An 18,842-nucleotide genomic window follows, 5' to 3' on the forward strand; every position below is an offset into this window, starting at 1 on the left:
AAGCCCCATTGGCAGGGGAGTACAGCCTCAGGTCCCCCCAAGGCGGGGGGCGCGGCCTGAGTTCCCCCAACCCAGCACTGGGGGTGCACCTTGAGGTCCCCTGTCAAGCCCCACCAGGCAGGGGGGCGCAGCCTCAGGTCCCCTGGCTCGGTGCTGGGGCGGGGGGAGCAGCCTGAGGTCCACCCGGGCTGGTGCCAGGGTGGGGGGCGTGGCCTGAGGTCCCCTGTCAAGCCCCACGGGGGCGGGGGAGGGAGCAGCCTCAGGTGCCTGCTGATTGCTTGTTAAGGCTCCTTATGGGAACTTGGCCTCAGCTGTGGGTGCAGCCATCTTTGTGACAGAGTAATGGTTAATTAGCATATCCCTTCTTTATTAGATAAGACTGCATAATTATATGAACCATGACAAGTCTACCAACCAAGCTTTTTTGGTTAGGTCAAAAAAAATTTTTTTTAATCTTTATTGTTGAAAGTATTACATATATCCCCCTCCCCCACCCCATTGACCTCCTATAGACCACCCCATCCCCCACCCCAGGTCTTCACCACCCTATTGTCCGTGTCCATGGGTTATGCATATATGCATCCAAGTTCTTTGGTTGATCTCTTCCCACCCACACATCCTCCCCAACCTTCCCTCTGAGGTTCCACAGTCTGTTCCATGCTTCTATGTCTATGGATCTATTTTGTTCAAGTTTTAAAGGAAATGTTTAAGGTTAAAGCATTTGCAACCAAGAAAATACTTTTTAATAAAAATTCCGATTACTAAACTTTCTGTTGCAGACAGTTTAAGAATTAGTTTGGTATTCCCTTTTAAGCTACTGCCAAAGATATATTTCCATTCACAAGTCTAGATTAGGCATATAAATGCTTACAAATGTAGAACACCAGAAGATTAACAAGTAAGTACCTTGTAGTCCATCTTCTATGTCCTCTTCATCTTCACTAGAGGAAGCTAAATAGGCTTGAAAATCCATGTCCAAAAGCTCTTCCTTTTTAAACTTCCTGTTGAGTGTTGTAATTCTTTCATGATCAGTCTCATCCCAAGTGATCTCCACCTTTCACCCATGAAAAAGAAAAACAAGTAAAAATGAAATGTCAGCCACCCAAACTTGTTAAAGACTATTTATCATTGCCCTGGCCAGGTAGCTCAATTGGTTAGAACATTGTCCCAATATGCCAAGATTGCAGGGTCAAACCCTGGTCAGGGCACATATAAGCAACCAATGAGTGCAAAAATAGGTAGAAAAAGAAATTGATGTTTCTCTCTCTAATCAATAACAATAAAACAGAGAGAATATTTATCATTAACTTATTCCAGGTAGTAAGTTCATTACAGGAACTAATCCAAAACATGATGGATCTGGTGACTGGCTCCTGTCCTCTATGCAGCTCCCATTCCCATATGGGGTCGTAATGTTTTATCTTCATAAAAGGATGGGTTCTACATCATTGTTTTCTTTCCTCAGACTAATATCCCCAGATCAGGACAACAAAATGGGCACCAATTAACCAAGGAATCTGATCCTTAAAATAGCTGGCACTGCCTTGGTTCTAACTAGTCACAAGATTCAGAATTATCCCTATTCTGATAATTAAGCTTGAGCTGATGACCACAGAACTACTGCTAGAACTGGGACAGATATAGATAATACAGCCAAACCCTAGGAACTCCAGACTGGCTGACTGGAAAGGCTTGCTCTGGTCACATTTTAGTCTTAAAATAACATGACTCTACATTTTATGTGACTGAATCTTTTAGTCTTCACTTATTCATAATGGTGGGGTTATACTAATCAAGGCCACGCAGTGCTCACCACAGCATGCATGACATGCACCTGACAGATACAGAAGCCCCTCTCTCTGCTACCAGCCTGTTCTCAGAAGAGCATGGTGGGTTGTCACAAGAAACGCAGTGAGAAGCCTATACGCCTACTGTGGGGTCCAGCTGAGGATAGAAAGTTAATGGGGCGAAGAGAAGAGAAGGTATGTAGCAAAATAATAAACTATTTGAACAGAAATCTTTTTGGCTGTGTGTTATTAAGCATTAATGTGACATCTAGTAGTCCCGAATTATTCTTCTTAAATTATTTTTTACAATTTTGGATCATATTTGCAGAAAAAAATGTGTTTCTATTTTAAATTTCCACTAGTCTTCTTTTAACTAGAATTTGAGGTAATCTTTACACTACCCCCCTTCCCACTATTCCCTAGGATATTAATAACTGATATATTACTTATTAAAGAATCTAGTTGATTAAGAGTGTGGGGGAAAAAGAGAAGGAAAAAAAAAGAAACATTCACAGGTAACTGACTTGGGCTTAAAAGCATAACAAAAGTATGTAAATAGGTTCAGACAGATGTGGTAGATAAAAATGCAAATACACTTTTGTCTCATTTCTATTTATACTTGTGCATTAAAATTTTGAATACTGTCCATTTCTAAAGATTCTATAGTAAATAGTACATGAAGTCTTTTCTTAAAACAATAGAGTCCAGCTACACATTTTTAAAAGTTAAGAAATACCGTTGACGTTCCCATTGCAGCAGATGTGAAATATTTTGGTTTATATGCTGTTAAATCCACTTCTAAGGCTACGTCCTTGGGCTCATCATCAAAAGTAATATCATCTGGTATAAACCTAAGAAACAAAGAGAAAATAAATGTATTTAAACATATGCTACAGTAATAAACAACCAGAGTTTAGAATCTCTTCTAATTAGTTGTAGTTTATACATACATACCATATAAAAGTTTCTACAGAACACACATGTAGATGAGGCAAACAATGTTAGAAATAACCTTGGCACAAAACTTCTGAAATTCATAAGCTATAAATCTGTAATTCTATTAAATTTAAGTGAACTCTGTGTAGGTAGAAACCCTGCATTAGGAGTCAGCTAATATGAGTCAGGTGCAAACACACATGGGTCCCTCATGTTTCAAAAAGAACTAGACTCCTGAAAGCACAGTCATTGGCTTGCTACATAATATTTTGAAGATCAAATAGAATTATTAATGGTTAAATATTCTGAATATAAAGTATCATATACATGAGGTGTCACTGAAAATAAGGAAAAGCTTTAAGTTAATTCTTCAAGACTAAAAAATCCTAACAATCTTACCTTGCAATTTTTTCTACAAGTAGATAGCTGTTAAATATAAATAATTGTTACACAATTCTTAGGCATCAGGCTAAGGAATTGGGGGCGTGGGAGACGTAGAGTTAAATAATCCATGGTTACAGTATTTAGCTTTTGTAATTTATATGGGAGATTTTAATTCCACAAGAAAAGCATATGCTGTATATTCCATAAAAATAATTTTTGGGGGTGAGGAGTGGATAATTGAGGTTTATTATGTCTACATAACATCTTTCTCCAGCTATACTTTTGCACACACTTAGAAGAAAAACAAATAGATTTGTTTTTGAGACTAATATACTTAACTGTTACTAATATGCATGCTTTTATATTTTGGAGCAGATGAAAAGAGTTTTCCCTAGATAATAGGATTGCAGCAGAAAACTCTATTTTCTTTTACATATGACAAAATAAAACAGTGAATGTAAAGTTTTTCCATGGTCATTGATTTGACTTTCTAGGCACTGCCAGAGCTTATTCTAACACTGCATAGAAATGTCCCAAAAAGGAAACAGAAAGACAGAACAACCCTGAAAAGAACATGTTAACATTAATTCATGATACCCAGAGTTTGACATTCTAACAAATGTTTGGTAACTACTATTTAAACATTCAAAACAAGCACCTCCTATTGAAAATGTTAACAGATAAGAGAAGGAAATAGCTTGCCTCATGAGATATGTCCTTCTTGCTATATATTTAAGCATGCTAAAATCTTACCACAAATACCAATTCCAAATTTTTTATTTGTATTTTTCTACCAGTTGGAATGCCTTTAAAGCAGCAGTTGCCAACCGGTGTTCCCCAGACCACTGGTGGTCTATGAGGTCCGAAAGATTGGCGACCGCTGGTTTAAGGAAACCTTTGGAGCAGCTGTCACCAACCAGTAGTCCGTGGACCACTGGCGGTCCTTGAGGTCCGAAAGGTTGGCGACTGCTGCTTTAAAGTATGAAAGTCATAGTGACTAAGAACTGATGCATTTTCCCTCTAAAATATTTTATTTTGAGAACAAAGCCTCTAACAAACTTGTGTACAAAGAAATAGTTTCTATTGAAAAGTGTCATAGTAGAATGGTTTACTGGGTTCCAAAGGACTAGGATAATGACAAAATGGTACAGTAGTTCAGCTTCCCATTTCCTTAGAACTGATAGTCACAGCCACCTAAGGTTTTTCACCTCTGGGTCAGTGAAGCCTGAGCACATGGTGAAAATAATGCCCAAGTCTAAAGACAATACCAGCAATTCCATCCACTCTTTCACTAAGCAGCACTTACAGCAGCATTAAACAGAATTTTCTGTGATGATGGCAATGTTCTGTATCTAAGCAAATAAAGTTGAAAAGAAATGTTTTTTTCTCAGTCCTCCACTACCACAAATTATGCAACTGAGTTTCTCACACATTTAAGGAAATTGCAGGGGTCAGCACATCCGGAATGCAATGGATAAACCTAGCCTTGGGAAAACAACTTCATAATGATGGTTATCTCCCCTGCCCAGGTAAGTATTTAAACTTTTAAAAAAAAATCTTTACCCATTTTTTCCATTGATATTTAGAAGAGAGAGTGTGGAAGGGAGGGAGGATGGGGGGAGGGAAAGAAAGAGAGAGAAACAGTGATGTGAGACAGACAGACACATCAACTGGTGGGGCTCCCACACACACCCCGACCAGGGTTGGGGATGGAACCTGCAACCGAGCTACGTGCCATAGACTGGAAATCGAATCCACGCTCCTTTGGTCCTCACGCTGATACTCTTAACTACTGAGCGAAACTGGCCAGGGGAGTATTTTTAAAATTTTAATTAAATGAATTTAAATAGCCAGACGTGATTAGTGGCTATTGTACTGGATACAGATCTAGCAGTACCAGTTTATTAGCCAATTCCTTTGCCTCTACTTCAACGCTATTTTAAAAGTAATTCATCTGGTTCCTAATTCTAAAACACAGTTGCAAAGAAATATCACTATATATAACCCATCATCCTAAAAACAGAGCCAACATATTTTAAACGATACAAATGTGGGGTGGCTCATACAAAATACTTTAGCATTTTTCTCATTCCAGTTTTTTTTTTTTTTATAAAATATATAACATATTTTTATTGATTTCAGAGAGGAAGGGAGAGGGAAAGATAGAAACATCAATGATGAGAGAGAATCATTGATCGACTGCCTCCTGCATGTCCCCCATGAGGCTCGGATGTGCAACCTAGGCATATGCCCTGACAGGCACTCAAACTGTGACCTCCTGGTTCATAGGTTGATGCTCAACTATTGAGCCACACTGGCCGAGTGTAGTTTTCTTTCTTAAGAGTAATGTTCCACAGGACAGAGTTCTTCCAAAAGAAAAAAATCCTCTTTTAGAATATGAAATAGCCAAGCTGGTATGGCGCAGTGGTTGAGCATCAACCTATGAATCAGGAGGTCACGGTTTGATTCCTGGTCAGGGCACATGTCCGGTTGCAGGCTCGATCCTGTGTGGGGAGTGCAGGAGGCAGCCGATAAATGATTCTCTCTCATCATTGATGTTTCTATCTCTCTCTCCCTTTCCCTTCTTCTCTAAAATCAATAAAAATACTTATATTTTTAAAAAAGAGAATATGGCCCCAGCCAGTTTGGCTCAGTGGATAGAGTGTTGGCCTGTGGACTGAAGGGTCCCAGGTTCGATTCCAGTCAAGGGCACATGCCTGGGTTGCGGGCTTGATCCCCAGTAGGGGGTGTGCAGGAAGCAGCCAGTCAATGATTCCCTCTCATCATTGATGTTTCTCTCTCTCCCTCTCTCTTTCTCTCTGAAATCAATAAAAAACATAAAAAAAGAGCATGAAACAATACAGAGCACTACCAGTTTTAATATTTTATTTCTTATAATCACATTTACTACAAGATTAAATTGATAAGAGACACTCAGGATTACCTCAGATCTACAAAGGAACAACTACTTTCGAATTCCAGGCCATCACAATCCTCATAAAGTTTAGCGGCTGTTTCAGGAGAATCACATTCTACTACTGCATAATAGTATTTTAGTCGTTTGAATTGATAATCTCTCAATTTTTCTCTAGAGGTCCTAAAAAGGGAAAAACTCATTAAGCTTACTTATACAGGAACACAAATATCTATCCACATTTAAGAAATAAATGCAATTGTTTCAAGAAAAATATATTATAACCTTCATACCAATCTCTTCTTCCTCCATGACTTTGCCTTTATGAACATTAAACACTTAAGTTCAATTTATTATTCTGACAAGGTACAAACTAGGTATTTTCTTTGGAATTTGGTATCTAGAAAAGGATAGTATAAGAATTACAAGTGCTTACCTGTTATTTTAGTTTTTGTTTGTTTTGGTACCTCAAATATCCTTCTCAAATAAAACTGATGGACAAGCACTGTATTACAAAATATACTAGGAAAGCATTAGTTCTAGTTATAAAGAGGGTCTCCATCTGCTCTCTTCTGCCACCAATAATATAGTACTTAACCACCATTTTTATTAAGCGCACACATAGCTCCACCTAGTGGTTTCAAAACTATGTTAATTTTTTTCTATATAACGTTAACGTGACAAAGTTGTTATCAATCTTTTATTTTTGTATTTAATACTCAAATTAGAAAAATTACATAGCTTGAAGACAAATAGTTTCAATGCCACTTCTGTGGAAAGATACATCCCAGAAAAAGTAATAATTATTTTAATGAATACAAAAACAGGAATATACACACAAAATATTGTTGGAATAGTATGCCACTTCTGACAGATTTTAATCTGCTTTGCAAGTTGTTTTAACTATAAATGGCATGTGTAAACTTTAGTCCTAACTTTTAAAGTGACCAGAATTCTGAATTAGTAACATAACTTATAAGGTTTAGTTTTATTATCTATAGTAATTTAATACCAGTCCTTTTCAGGGGCATCTTCAGGAATACTTAATAACTCGACTGGTCCTTGAACTTGCTCTTCCTTCATCCTTTCTTTTCCAAACTCTGAAAAATATATCTAAATATAGAAAAAATAAAATCAATGCAATTTATACTTTCCTTTTCTTTCAACATCCAGACCTATTAAGGTCAGTAACTCCAATTTACAATTGGACTCAATGAAAACAGCAAGGTTGCCGTACTTCCAAACCCACTATAGGAAGCTAAAGCATCCTGAGGAATCTCCTTAAAAATGATCCTTTTGGCTGCAGAGTAACTGATGTGGGACTTGAGAACAAAAATAGAATATCTCCTCTATTTATCAACTGGGACAAGATGGTTCAGGGCTCCAAGGGAAAAATTAAAAAAACACCTTCAAAAACAAGATTCTAAAGGAACTCAATGTAAACATACACATGAAAAATGATTGTATATTTTATGTAACCGCTTACCTGCCTGCCTGTCTGATCACCCCTAACCACTCTACCTGCCTGCCTGATCGCCCCTAACCATTGGCCTGACTTCCTGATAGCCCCTAACTGCCTCTGCTTGCTGGCCTGATCACCCCCTAACTGGTCCCCTGACAGCCTGATCGCCCCCTAACTGGTAAATATACAAAAAATGATTAAAGAAATACCTATACTAATAAGAGGGTAATATGCTAATTAGACCAGGTTGACTGGACATCTTCTGGACATCCGACTTCCTTCTGGACAGTTAGGCCAGCAGGGGGGCTGTAAGAGGGGTAACCAGGCTGGCAGGGGACCAGTAAGGGGGTGATCAGGCTGGCAAGCAGAGGCAGTTAGGGGCGATGAAGCAGGCAGACAAGTGGTTAGGGGCGATCAGGCAGGCAGGTAGAATGGTTAGGGGCGATCAGTCAGGCAGGCAGGCGAGTGGTTAGGAGCCAGTGGTCCCGGATTGCGATAGGGATATCCAAGTGCCAGACATCCCCCGAGAGGTCCCAGATTGGAGAGGGTGCAGGCTGGGCTGAGGGACACCCCACCCCCCCGTGCATGAATTTTGTGCACTGGGCCTCTAGTCCTATATAATAAAAGCCTAATATGAAAATTGTCCCCTCGGGCAGTCGTTCAACCAGGAGACCAAGAGTTTGACTGCTCGCTATGATGTGCGCTGACCACCAGGGGGCAGCATGGAACATGGTAGGCGTTCGCGACGCGGCATTGGCAGCGGGCAGCAGTAGAGGCACTGCCAGCCCCAATGGGCCCTGACGAGAGCAGGACCATGGCGGGATGATTGAGCAGGTGAGCAGGCGGCCCTAGGCCAAGGTGGGGTGCCAGGCGGGGCTGAGGCGCTGCAAGGCTGGGGGCACAAGCTGGGGCTGTGAGGCTGGGGGTGTGAGCTGGGGCCCGATCTCCACAGGCCACCCTAAAGGACCCCACCCATGCACAAATTCATGCATGGGGCCTCTAGTATAAAACATAATGAAGCAAAACAATTTTGTAATACCTACCTTATCTCTAAGTCACATAATTGATTCAATGCTTTTTTTAAAGACATTCCTTTTAATAGAAAGGCACTCTTACGTGACAGTCTTATCATGTACGTTAGATATATATAGTCTTGGTAAAAGAAAAAGGATTCATCCTCACTAGGATTTGGTATTTTTATATTTTGACTATTTTTGAGTCAAGAAATATAACTGTATGTATGGGGGGGAGGGTAGGAGGGGGTGGGACCGGGCTTGAGGAGGTTAATGAGGGAAAAAGGAGGACCTATGTAATACTTTCAACAATAAAGATTTAAGAAAGAAAAGAAAATATAACTATATTAATCTGCATTGTCTTGACACTACTAGGCTTAATATACATTTAACTAACACATATTTTTTGGAATTGTGTGAAATATGCAACTTAACAACTGGGGGTGAGTTTTTCTTACTACTTTGAGTTGCATATAATAGGATTTGATGTAGAATTTAAAAATACATATGTAATCACATCTGTTGATTCTTTTTGTGTGTTTTTTTTCCTTTTCTAAGTGTAGAAATTTCTACCACCAATCTCCTAAAACTCAAGATTTAACAAAAACACAATTCTATTTCTGTAGTTTGGTTTTTAGTTCTTTTCTTTTACTTTATCTGGAGTTTATTTGGGGCTCTCATAAGGTGGTGATCTGAACTAAGTTCTCTATGCAAAGACTTGTCCCAATGACATTATCTACCTCGTTATTTAAACTCTTTTTATCTATACCATTCCATTTATTTGTCCCCTTATTTTTACCCAAACCTGTTAATTCTCATAGCATTATAAAATGTATAGAAATTATAACTGGTAGGGTCCTTTTATTCTGGTATGATTTCTCAAAAATTTATTAGTCATCCTTACTTGTCTGTTCTTTTATATGATACTGGTATCCTTTTTCTAAACTTTCTCTTGAAATGAGATTTTGATGGAAACTACACTAAAACTATAGAACATCTTAAATAATTAAATATAATAATTATTTAGAGCTGCTTCAGGCACTGTATTAAATACTCAGTGTGAGTTCCTTTTCATTCGATCCTTACAACTATACTACAAAATAGTATTGTTTTATCTACTTGTCAGATGAGAAAACACATCTGAGAAATTGATAAAATGCCCAAGGTCACATAGCATTTATCAGAATCAAGATGTGAACAACAAAAAAGCAACAAACAAACGAAAAGATTTGAACATAGGTCTGTGATACTGCAAAGCCTGGATTCTTAATCATAATGCTGGCTCTCTAAAAATATGGTATTTCAAAATTTAGGTTTTTCAAATTTATCCAGTGTTATAGTTTATTTCATATAGGTCATGTGTTTAAGGCAATTCTCAAAGATTTTGTATGTTTCTGATGCTAAAGTAGATTTTTTCTTAATTGGTTAATGCTGGTAATAAAGAATGCAATTTATTTCTAAAATATTTATCTTATACCTCACCCCTTTACTGAGCTTATGATAACATCTCTATTGATTTGTTTGGGTTTTTTAATCATAGACAATCACATAACCCATCAATAGTAACAATTTCACCTCTTTGTTTCTAACTTTTATTATACCTGCTATATCAGTTTCATGCCTAACTGTATCAAACAACTTCCAAATAAATTATTTCCTTTAAAAGGAAAACTATGATTTAAAAAAATGAGAATGAATTTAAACGCTTAGAAATATTTACTTCAAAATAAAAACAATTCTCACCTTTACAGAAAATATAACACCTCCTTTAGGTTTAAATGAATTGAAGAGAGCCAGCAAATCTTTTGCCTTTAATCTATCCCAGTCCATGTTGCAAACTGCTAATCGACGTGTAGTCTAAGAAATAAAAAAAAGAGAACTTCGGCTCACACAATAGTAAAACTGCAACAGATAAACATTTCCTTTAACTTGACAGTTCTTGAAAAAGAACATGATAATTATTTGATTTTTTCACTACCAAGTTTGCTATTTTGCCACTCATGCATAAACAAGGAAGTTGAGCATGGTACCCTGTAGCATTTCTAATAGATGCAATGGGATCTAAAATCAAATTACTTTTCTAATAATTTCATGTAATATTAAGTTATTTATGTAGAACTTCCTTATTTGCTTAGACAGACACCAAGAGGTTTTCTTCAGAATCATAAATAGTTATTATTTAGCAATAAAGTGTTTCCCACTTAATGACATCAGTCATCCATAAAAGCTACTTGTATGGTGTTCTTCACAAATTATTTTATTTATTCAAAACATTACCTCATCACTCCGAGGAGCATCTTTATCTAGTTCTCTCCAAGCATGCTCAAAACAAGATTCCTCTGGAAGTAAATCTGCCATATCTTCTTCATCTTCAGAACTAGTTTCTATATTTCCTTTACCTCTTGCAAGATCAGGGCCACTGTCACTTCCATCATCATCCTCACTATCATCATTTTCATCCTCATCTTCCTCATTTTCATCACTGTTATCGTCATCAGCTGAAGCTCTACCAATGCCTGTAATCCCATCTTCAGATTCTTCATCACTTCCTGTTTCACTAGCGCTTTCTAAATCCTCCTCCAGAACATCTTTATCAAACATTTTTTTACCCCGAGAGTTTTCATAACCATCACTGTGTCTTGCCATTGAGAGTGGAACCGCTGCAAAAAGATTAAAGGAGGGAGAAATTATTATAAACATAAAATTAAATTGAATCCAAGTTATTTCAACCTCAAAGCCAGTAAAAATAAAATTTATATAAAAGAGACTAGAGGAAAATATAAATTCAGGAAAATTCATGCCTAACCAGGTTATTTAATAGAAATCTTAACATTAAGATTATTAATAACTAGAGGCCCAGTGCACGAATTTGTGCACAGGTGGGGTCTGGCCAGCCCGCCCCGATAGGGGCCGATCAGGGATGGGGTCAGCCAGCCAACCGGCCATGGCCCCTCCACCCGGCCGGCCCCACTCCTGATAGGGGTGTTGGGGGCCGATAGGGGCCGGGCTGGCCGGGCTGGCCGGGAAGTGGGGGAGGGCCAATTGGGGCCTGGATCAGGCCAGTTGGCTGCCGCAGTGAGCATCATAGCGACCGGTCGTTCTGGTAGTTCCACTGTTCAGGTTGCTGGGCTTTTATATATATCTATACTAATAAAAGAGAAACATGCAAATTAACCATCATTCCACTACACCCACAGCCAATCAGGAGTGAGTATGCAAATTAGCCCAACCAAGATGGAGGCGGGCAGCCACGGAGTTAGAGCAAGCAGGAGGCTTGGGTTGCCCCCGGCAATGAAGGAAGCCAAGCTTCCTGCCCGCCCTGGCTGGCCCTGGCCTCCACTCAAGGCTACAAATTTTCAATTGTAGACGATAAATAAATCCCAGATACCTGCTTCTAGCCGGCCCTGGCCTCTGCTCAAGGAGTCGCTGAAAAAAAAAAAAGTAAAGAAAAAAAGGAGGGGCTGTGAGCCTGGATCGCTGGGGGGGCATGGCCAGCCTGAAAACAGCCCTCAGCTCCTTACCCAGGCTGGCCACACTCCCATGGGTTGAAGGTCCCCACTGGGGGGCTTGGCCAGCCGGCAAACAGCCATCAGCCCCTCACCCAGGCTGGCCAGGCACCCCAGTGGGGACCCCCACCCTGTAGGGGGTGTGGCCAGCCTAAAAACAGCCCTCATCCTGTCAGAGGGGTTCAGTTGGAGGTGATCAGGACAGCGGGGTCGGGCAGTTTGGAGTGAGCAGGCCAGCAGGGGGGCAGTTGGGAGCGAGCAGGCCAGTGGGGAGGGAAGATGAGGGTGAGCAGGCCAGCAGGGGGGGCAGTTGGGGGTGAACAGGCTGGCAGGGGAGGCAGTTGGGGGCGAGCACACTGGCACAGGGGGCAGTTGGGGGTGATCAGGCTGGTGGGGGGGGGCATTTGGGGGCAAGCAGGCCGGCAGGCAGAGTGGTTAGGGGCAATCAGGCAGGCAGGTGAGCAGTTAGGAGCCAGCAGTCTGGGATTGCGAGAGGGATGTCCGACTGCCGGTTTAGGCCTGATCCCTGTAAACCAGCAGTAGGACATCCTTCGAGGGGTCCCAGATTGGAGAGGGTGCAGGCCGGGCTGAGGGACACTCTCCACCCCCCGTGCACAAATTTCATGCACCGGGCCTCTAGTATATAGATAATATGGTATCTCAAAATTAAGGTTTTTCAAATTTATCCAGTGTTATAGTTTACGTCATATAGGTCATATTTAAGGCAACTCCCAAGGATTTTGTATATTTCTGATGCTAATAAGAATATGACATTTTTCTTTAAAAAATGTATACATATACTTTGAATAATTACAAAGGCAGTGTTTATTAAAATAAATTTCATTTTCAAAATTGAGCTATCAGCTGTTACGGTGTGTTCTCTTTTTTTGGGGACACCCTGTATATACCAGGTGATATAAGTAGATTCATTCAATATTTATGAATGCCTGCTATGTGGTAGGTACTTAATATAGAATCATTGGCAAAAGAGAAGCAATCAATGTCCTCAACGAACTTCCAGTTGAGTGAAGAAGATAGATGGACAGATACTGATCAAATAAAATCAATCATATCAATACACATTTAGGCCCTGGCTGGGTAGCTCAATTGATTAGAGCGTTGTCCCAATACACTAAGGTTGCAGGCTCAACCCCTGGTCAGGGCACCACACAAGAATCAACCAATAAATGCATAACTAAATGGAACAACAAATTGGTGTTTTTCTCTCTCTAAAATCAATCAATCAATCAATCAATAAAAATTTTAAACTACACATTAAAAAATATAATTACAACTAGGATAGGTACCAAGTAGGAATGTTATATAATGCTATGAGTTGCTACTTGAAGGATGAAGAGGGATTAAGTAAAAGGGCTTGACAAGTAGATTAGGTATATGTTCCAAACAGCAAGAAAAGCAAATGGAAAAATCCACTAATAGAAAAAAGCTGGGAAGCATGTCTAGATTGCAGATAGCTAGGAGCTAAGCAATAATTAACTAAAGTGGTATTACCACTATCCAAAAACCATGTAGAAGGTTTGGACTTTGTTGTAAAGTAATGAGAAGCCACATGTTTTCAGAAGGAAAGATACGAGATTTGCATATTGAAAAGATCACCTTGACTACGCTATAGAAAACTGACTGGAGGGAGTCCAGAGTAGATGTGAATAGAGAAGTGTAGTTAGTACTCATGGCAAGAAATGAAGATAGCACTAAGTTGGTGGCAGCAGAAATGTAGAGAAGAGAATGGAGTCACTTCTGACTTCAGAGTCAATTAAGAAGTAAAACTAATGGTGATCAGTGACGGGTTTAGTAGTTTTGGAAGTGTTGAAGATAAGTCCTAGCTTTTTGGCTTGCAGACCTAGCTGGACAGATAAACAACCAATGTTGGAAAAGAACCAATTTGTTTGTTTGGTAGAGGCAGATTATGAGTTAACTTTTGGATATGTTGAATTACAAGTATCTTTGAGTCATCTAAGAAGACATAGCAAGAAGACTGCTGGCTTGTAGCTATAGACTAAATAAAATTTTTGACTCATTCATGTGTAGTGATAACAGGAGTTGTGATGTGACTAACATCACCTCTGAAAAGAGTGAAATAATAATTTTAACTTTCCTGCTAAATCTTGTACTTTGTAACAAACTTAGCAATTATGAAGAGTGAAAGACTGATTTCACTTAAATTAGATATCTTCATCCCTCACAAGTCTGAAAGGGCTCATTTTCTATTTCTAAAACAATCATGTGCTTCTATCTACTGTGTGTGTGTATATATACATAAATCTTATATGTTTTGTTAAGCTTTAAGTTGGAACTTAGTTTAAGACTAGGAATGAAATTGGAACTTAGCTCTTGGTCCTATAATTTCTTTTTTTAAATCCTCACTCAAGAATGGATATACGTGTGTGTGTGTGTGTGTGTGTGTGTGTGTGTGTGTGTGTGTATGAATATATATACACACACACACCATATACAAGCAGTCCTCAGATTACGTCGAACTCGACTTATGTCATTTCGTGGTTACGTCGCCATCTCCCATTTACAGTATTTATAAAAAAAAAAAGTTCCGTCATTTTGACGTATGTACATATGTGCTTTATGTTTTTTTATTATTTACCACAAGTAAAGGTCAGAAATTGTTATCTTTCTTTTAAATTATTTTTACTGTTTCACTTCATTAGTGCTATGTATGTGCTCCATGTGAGTGATGTAGGTGGGTTCTGACTTATGGCGAAAATCGCGTTACGTCGCGCCATAGGAACGGATCTCTGATGTAACCCGACTACTGCCTGTATATATATTTAATTTTAGGGAGAGAGAGAGCGACATCGATATGAAAAATGTTGATTGGTTGCCTCCCATACCCCAGGGATTGAACCCACAACCTAGGTATGTGACCTGACCAGGAATTGAACCTGCAACCTTTTGGTGTATGGGATGACACTCCAACCAACTGAACTACCAGGCCAGGGTGGTCCTATCTACCTAATAAAAGAGTAACATGATAATTGACCGTACCTATGTGATGCCCACCAGCCAATCAGGAGTGAGTATGCCAATTAACCCAACAAATATGGCAGGTTAATTTGCATACACTGGCACTGAGTGACCAGGGACTGGGCGGGACGCAGGCGTTCCGCACCACCCCAGCCGCTCGGGGCCTTTGGGCAGCGTGGGAAGGCAGAAAGGCAGCTCTGGGCCAGAGCGGAAAGGCGGCTCTGGCCAGAGCAAGGGCAGTGCCCGCAGCCAGGGGAACGAAGGCCCATTCTTGCACGTGCATCGGGCCACTAGTAGTCTTATAATAGTCATTCACTGACCAAATACTTATTAAGTATTTACTAAGTATGAAGCATTGAGCTAGGGAAAGGGAAAAGAGAGATGATTTGTAAGGTGACCTCATGCTTTTGATGAGTTCATACACAAAAAGAAATTGGTGATTTATGAAGCTATATTCTAAAGCACAACAGAGAGAGACACATCTAAATTTGCCTGCAGAGAAGTATTTATAATAAGGAAGGCTTCATAAAGTTGCCATTTGATCTGTAACTAAGTGGAAAGGATTTTTTAAAGAAGAAAAGTAGGAAATAGGCTTTTATTTTAGTACCAAAAAAGAGTGGGAGTAATAAAAAATAACAAGGCAGTAGATATGAAAGAATAAAAAGAAGGCAGTATTATAAGTTCTGTATATAGGATTAGAAAGACACCATCATAATGGTGAAAGAATTTTACTGTAAGATAAGCATCAGAATTCTCTTTTAATCAACATGCTCAGAAATAACATCTTGGGGGCCTATGACTAAGAACTATTGCAATATTTATCAAGCATTAGTCATTTCATACCATTTTCATGGTTTTTGCATATCAGCAATATTTTTCATTAAATTGAGTATTTTAAAATTAAATTTTAAATATTAGCTTTGTTCTAAATAAAAATCCCTGAAATGTGGTGGTTCCTTTTTTTCCTAAGATGCTGAAGTAAATACGTAACTATTAACATAAAAAAGTTTTGCATATCTCACATATGACATCTTTTCACATGATAGTAATACTACATATCACACTTTGGGAATGATACATGGGAGATTTAAAGAGATGTAGTATTTTAATATTTTTGACAATATCAGATATATTTGGAGTATTCAATTTTTGCTCAGAGCCCACCACCTACAAAGCCTTATGCTAGATAATGTGGGATTGCCTCTATTCTTAAATGATACTGCTCTAGTAGCGATTGTAAATACTACTTATCCAGTTCTTTAAAAAAAAGTTTTATCATTTTCCACCTAATTATAAAATCGCTTATTACAAAAAAATTAAGAAAATATAGTTAAAGAAAGAAAAGATGACTAGTAATTATTCATTCAGAGATAAATGGATGGTTATTTTGGTACATAACTCCCTAAATTTGTTTTCTATGATATATCCACTAATTTATTTTTAAGTAATCATACCATTTATGCTATTTTATAGCCTATTTTGAAAACTGCATATATCATAATCACACTTGGATGTACCATAACTTACTTATTAATCGATCCTCTAATTATTTGTTACCATTTTTAAAAAATACATATTTTTATTGATTTCAGAGGTAAGGGAGGAGACAGAAATATCCATGAGATAGATACATCAATCTGCTGCCTCCTGTATGCCCCTGCTGGGAATCGAACTCGCAACCTGGGCATGTGCCCTGCCCAGGAATCGAACCATGACCTTTTGGTTCCAGGTTGACCCTCAACCACTGAACCACACCAGCCTGGCTCAATTTTTTATATTGATTACACATTGAAATAATGTTTTATATACTGGGTTAAATATATTAACAATTAATTTCACCTGCTTTTTACTTTTTAACATGTTTACTAGGAAATTCAAAATTAGATATTTCTATTGGACAGTGATACTTAAAAAAAAAATGTTTATTAAATTTATTGGGATGTCTGGAAAGTGCTGCTTTCAACCAGGGCTCCAGCATAGTTTAGAGAGCTGTCTTTTGCAATAAAGGATCTGCAAAAGGGCAAGACAGGCTGAAATCAAGGCAAACTCCACTCACTAAGCAATGCACTGTACAGAAAAGCTATGTCTACTCATGTTAAGAGAACCTGTTGCTTCACTTAAATATGCTGTCCCTCACCAAACTGTGAGTTCTGTGTGTTCAGAAGGGCATACCTTTTTCTAATTTTCACAGACATTATATAAGCTAACAGTAGCCCTGAGAGGGGAACCATGTCTTACTCATGGTCTATCTGCTAAATACAAATCACTTACAGTAGTTGAATGAAGAAATGAATGAGTACCCAATTCTACTATCTTCTTCAGGCACAACTCTTATCATTTGATGAGAACATAATAACACATTATCTGATTAGAGAATACAGCTCTAACTAGCCCTCACCACAAATCCAATTTATTTTTTAACCTCAGGACTCAATTTTTTATATCTCTTCTAGCCATTATAATACTAAATCAAATATTAATAATGATTAGATGTTTTTTCTTTCGTACCTTTATATTTTTAAATAAGCACTTGATAAACCCCATTATACTGTAAAAATACTTATTGAATATGCTTACATTTAAAAAAGATTAAATATAAATAATGTAATACCAAAGAATCCTTAATTTATTCCAACAAACCTGACTGCATTTCTCTTCTTGTCTCAGAATACATGATCTTGGGAGATTTCACAATTTCAGAAGTGCCCGAGTCTACTGTCCTTCGTCTTCCTTTGGGACACAAGTCTGTATTATGTTGAACATTACTTTTTTCCCCTTTTGTACTTTTTGGTATAAATTCTTCACTATCTTTCTTGGGACTTATTTTTGAATCTACCTTCTTATATTTGCATGAGTTTTTCATTTTCTGAATCTTTTCAGAGTTATCCAAATCATTTTTATTTCCAGAATCCTTTTGGTTAATTTTCTTGGTTTCTTTCTTTTTCTCAACTAGATTTGTTGATTCAATTTCATTTTTCTGGGGTTTTTTCTTCTTTATTTTCTTTTGGTTTAATGCTTTGTTATCTTCATCTGAGAGATCTGAATCAGAATCTGAAAGATCGTAAAAACGTTTCAAGTCCTCTGTAGTGCTGTGGGTGATGGGGCGTCCTCTTTTATCCACAGCATAATTCAACTTGAACTTTTTGTCATGAAACATTGCTCGAAATCTCTTATCAATTTTGACTTTTCGATCCTTTTCTGGCATTTCCCAAAATCTTGGGTCCTTTGTAACCCGCTTAAACCGCTGGTCACTCATTATCTCTTGTTTGGATGACATTTTTAAATGTCTGACTGACAAATGCTTGAAGAAACCAAACACTGAAAAATAAAACAAATGTTACAATAATGAAGGCTTAGTAATATAATTAAATGAGATGTTTCAGGAAAAAATATTAATTCACAATATAGTCTAAGTTAAATGCAAATAAAAGTAAAAAGTCTAATTTCATTTAGAAACTTATTCTGAGTCACAAGCAGAAAACCAAAAACTATCAGAATATCCTCTTTCAATTACAGAGTACTTAAAAAAATAAATTTAAGGCAAAAGCAAGCAGAATTCTGGGGCAAATGCTTACTAACCAACTGTACTCACTTAGAATGTCTATATTTCTGTTTGTATAACTGTATGCATTACATGTTAAAAGCTAATGTATTTAAGATTCCCAAGCTTCAACTGGTCTCATTTCATTTTTTTCTTCCTTTGGGATACAAGTCTGTATTCTGGTCCCACTTACTCTGTCAGTCCTTACCTCATGTTATGTCAAACAGCCTTTAGTTCTACAAGGCTAGTCTCCTAACAAAACAGACCAAAATCAAGTCAGGTTTAGCTCACAAAGCTCCGTT

General features: G+C 38.2%; 1 protein-coding gene across 2 annotated transcripts in view; it reads right to left on the reverse strand.

The window, feature by feature from the left end:
- The window catches only part of ESF1 (ESF1 nucleolar pre-rRNA processing protein homolog), a 67,528-nt gene that overhangs the window by 47,772 nt on the left and 914 nt on the right, over positions 1-18,842 (reverse strand). For both annotated transcript variants that reach the window (XM_080685868.1, XM_080685869.1), the window contains exons 2-8: positions 17,640-18,317; positions 10,774-11,156; positions 10,240-10,353; positions 7,034-7,134; positions 6,052-6,204; positions 2,524-2,638; positions 907-1,054 (exon numbers count right to left, since the gene is read on the reverse strand). In XM_080685868.1, coding sequence (XP_080541994.1) covers positions 907-1,054; positions 2,524-2,638; positions 6,052-6,204; positions 7,034-7,134; positions 10,240-10,353; positions 10,774-11,156; positions 17,640-18,276 — 1,651 coding nt within the window. In that variant the 5' untranslated portion in view covers positions 18,277-18,317. The remainder of the gene's footprint in view (positions 1-906; positions 1,055-2,523; positions 2,639-6,051; positions 6,205-7,033; positions 7,135-10,239; positions 10,354-10,773; positions 11,157-17,639; positions 18,318-18,842) is intronic.

This window comes from Plecotus auritus (assembly GCF_963455305.1).
Source record: "Plecotus auritus genome assembly, chromosome: 8".
NCBI classification, from domain to species: domain Eukaryota; kingdom Metazoa; phylum Chordata; class Mammalia; order Chiroptera; family Vespertilionidae; genus Plecotus; species Plecotus auritus.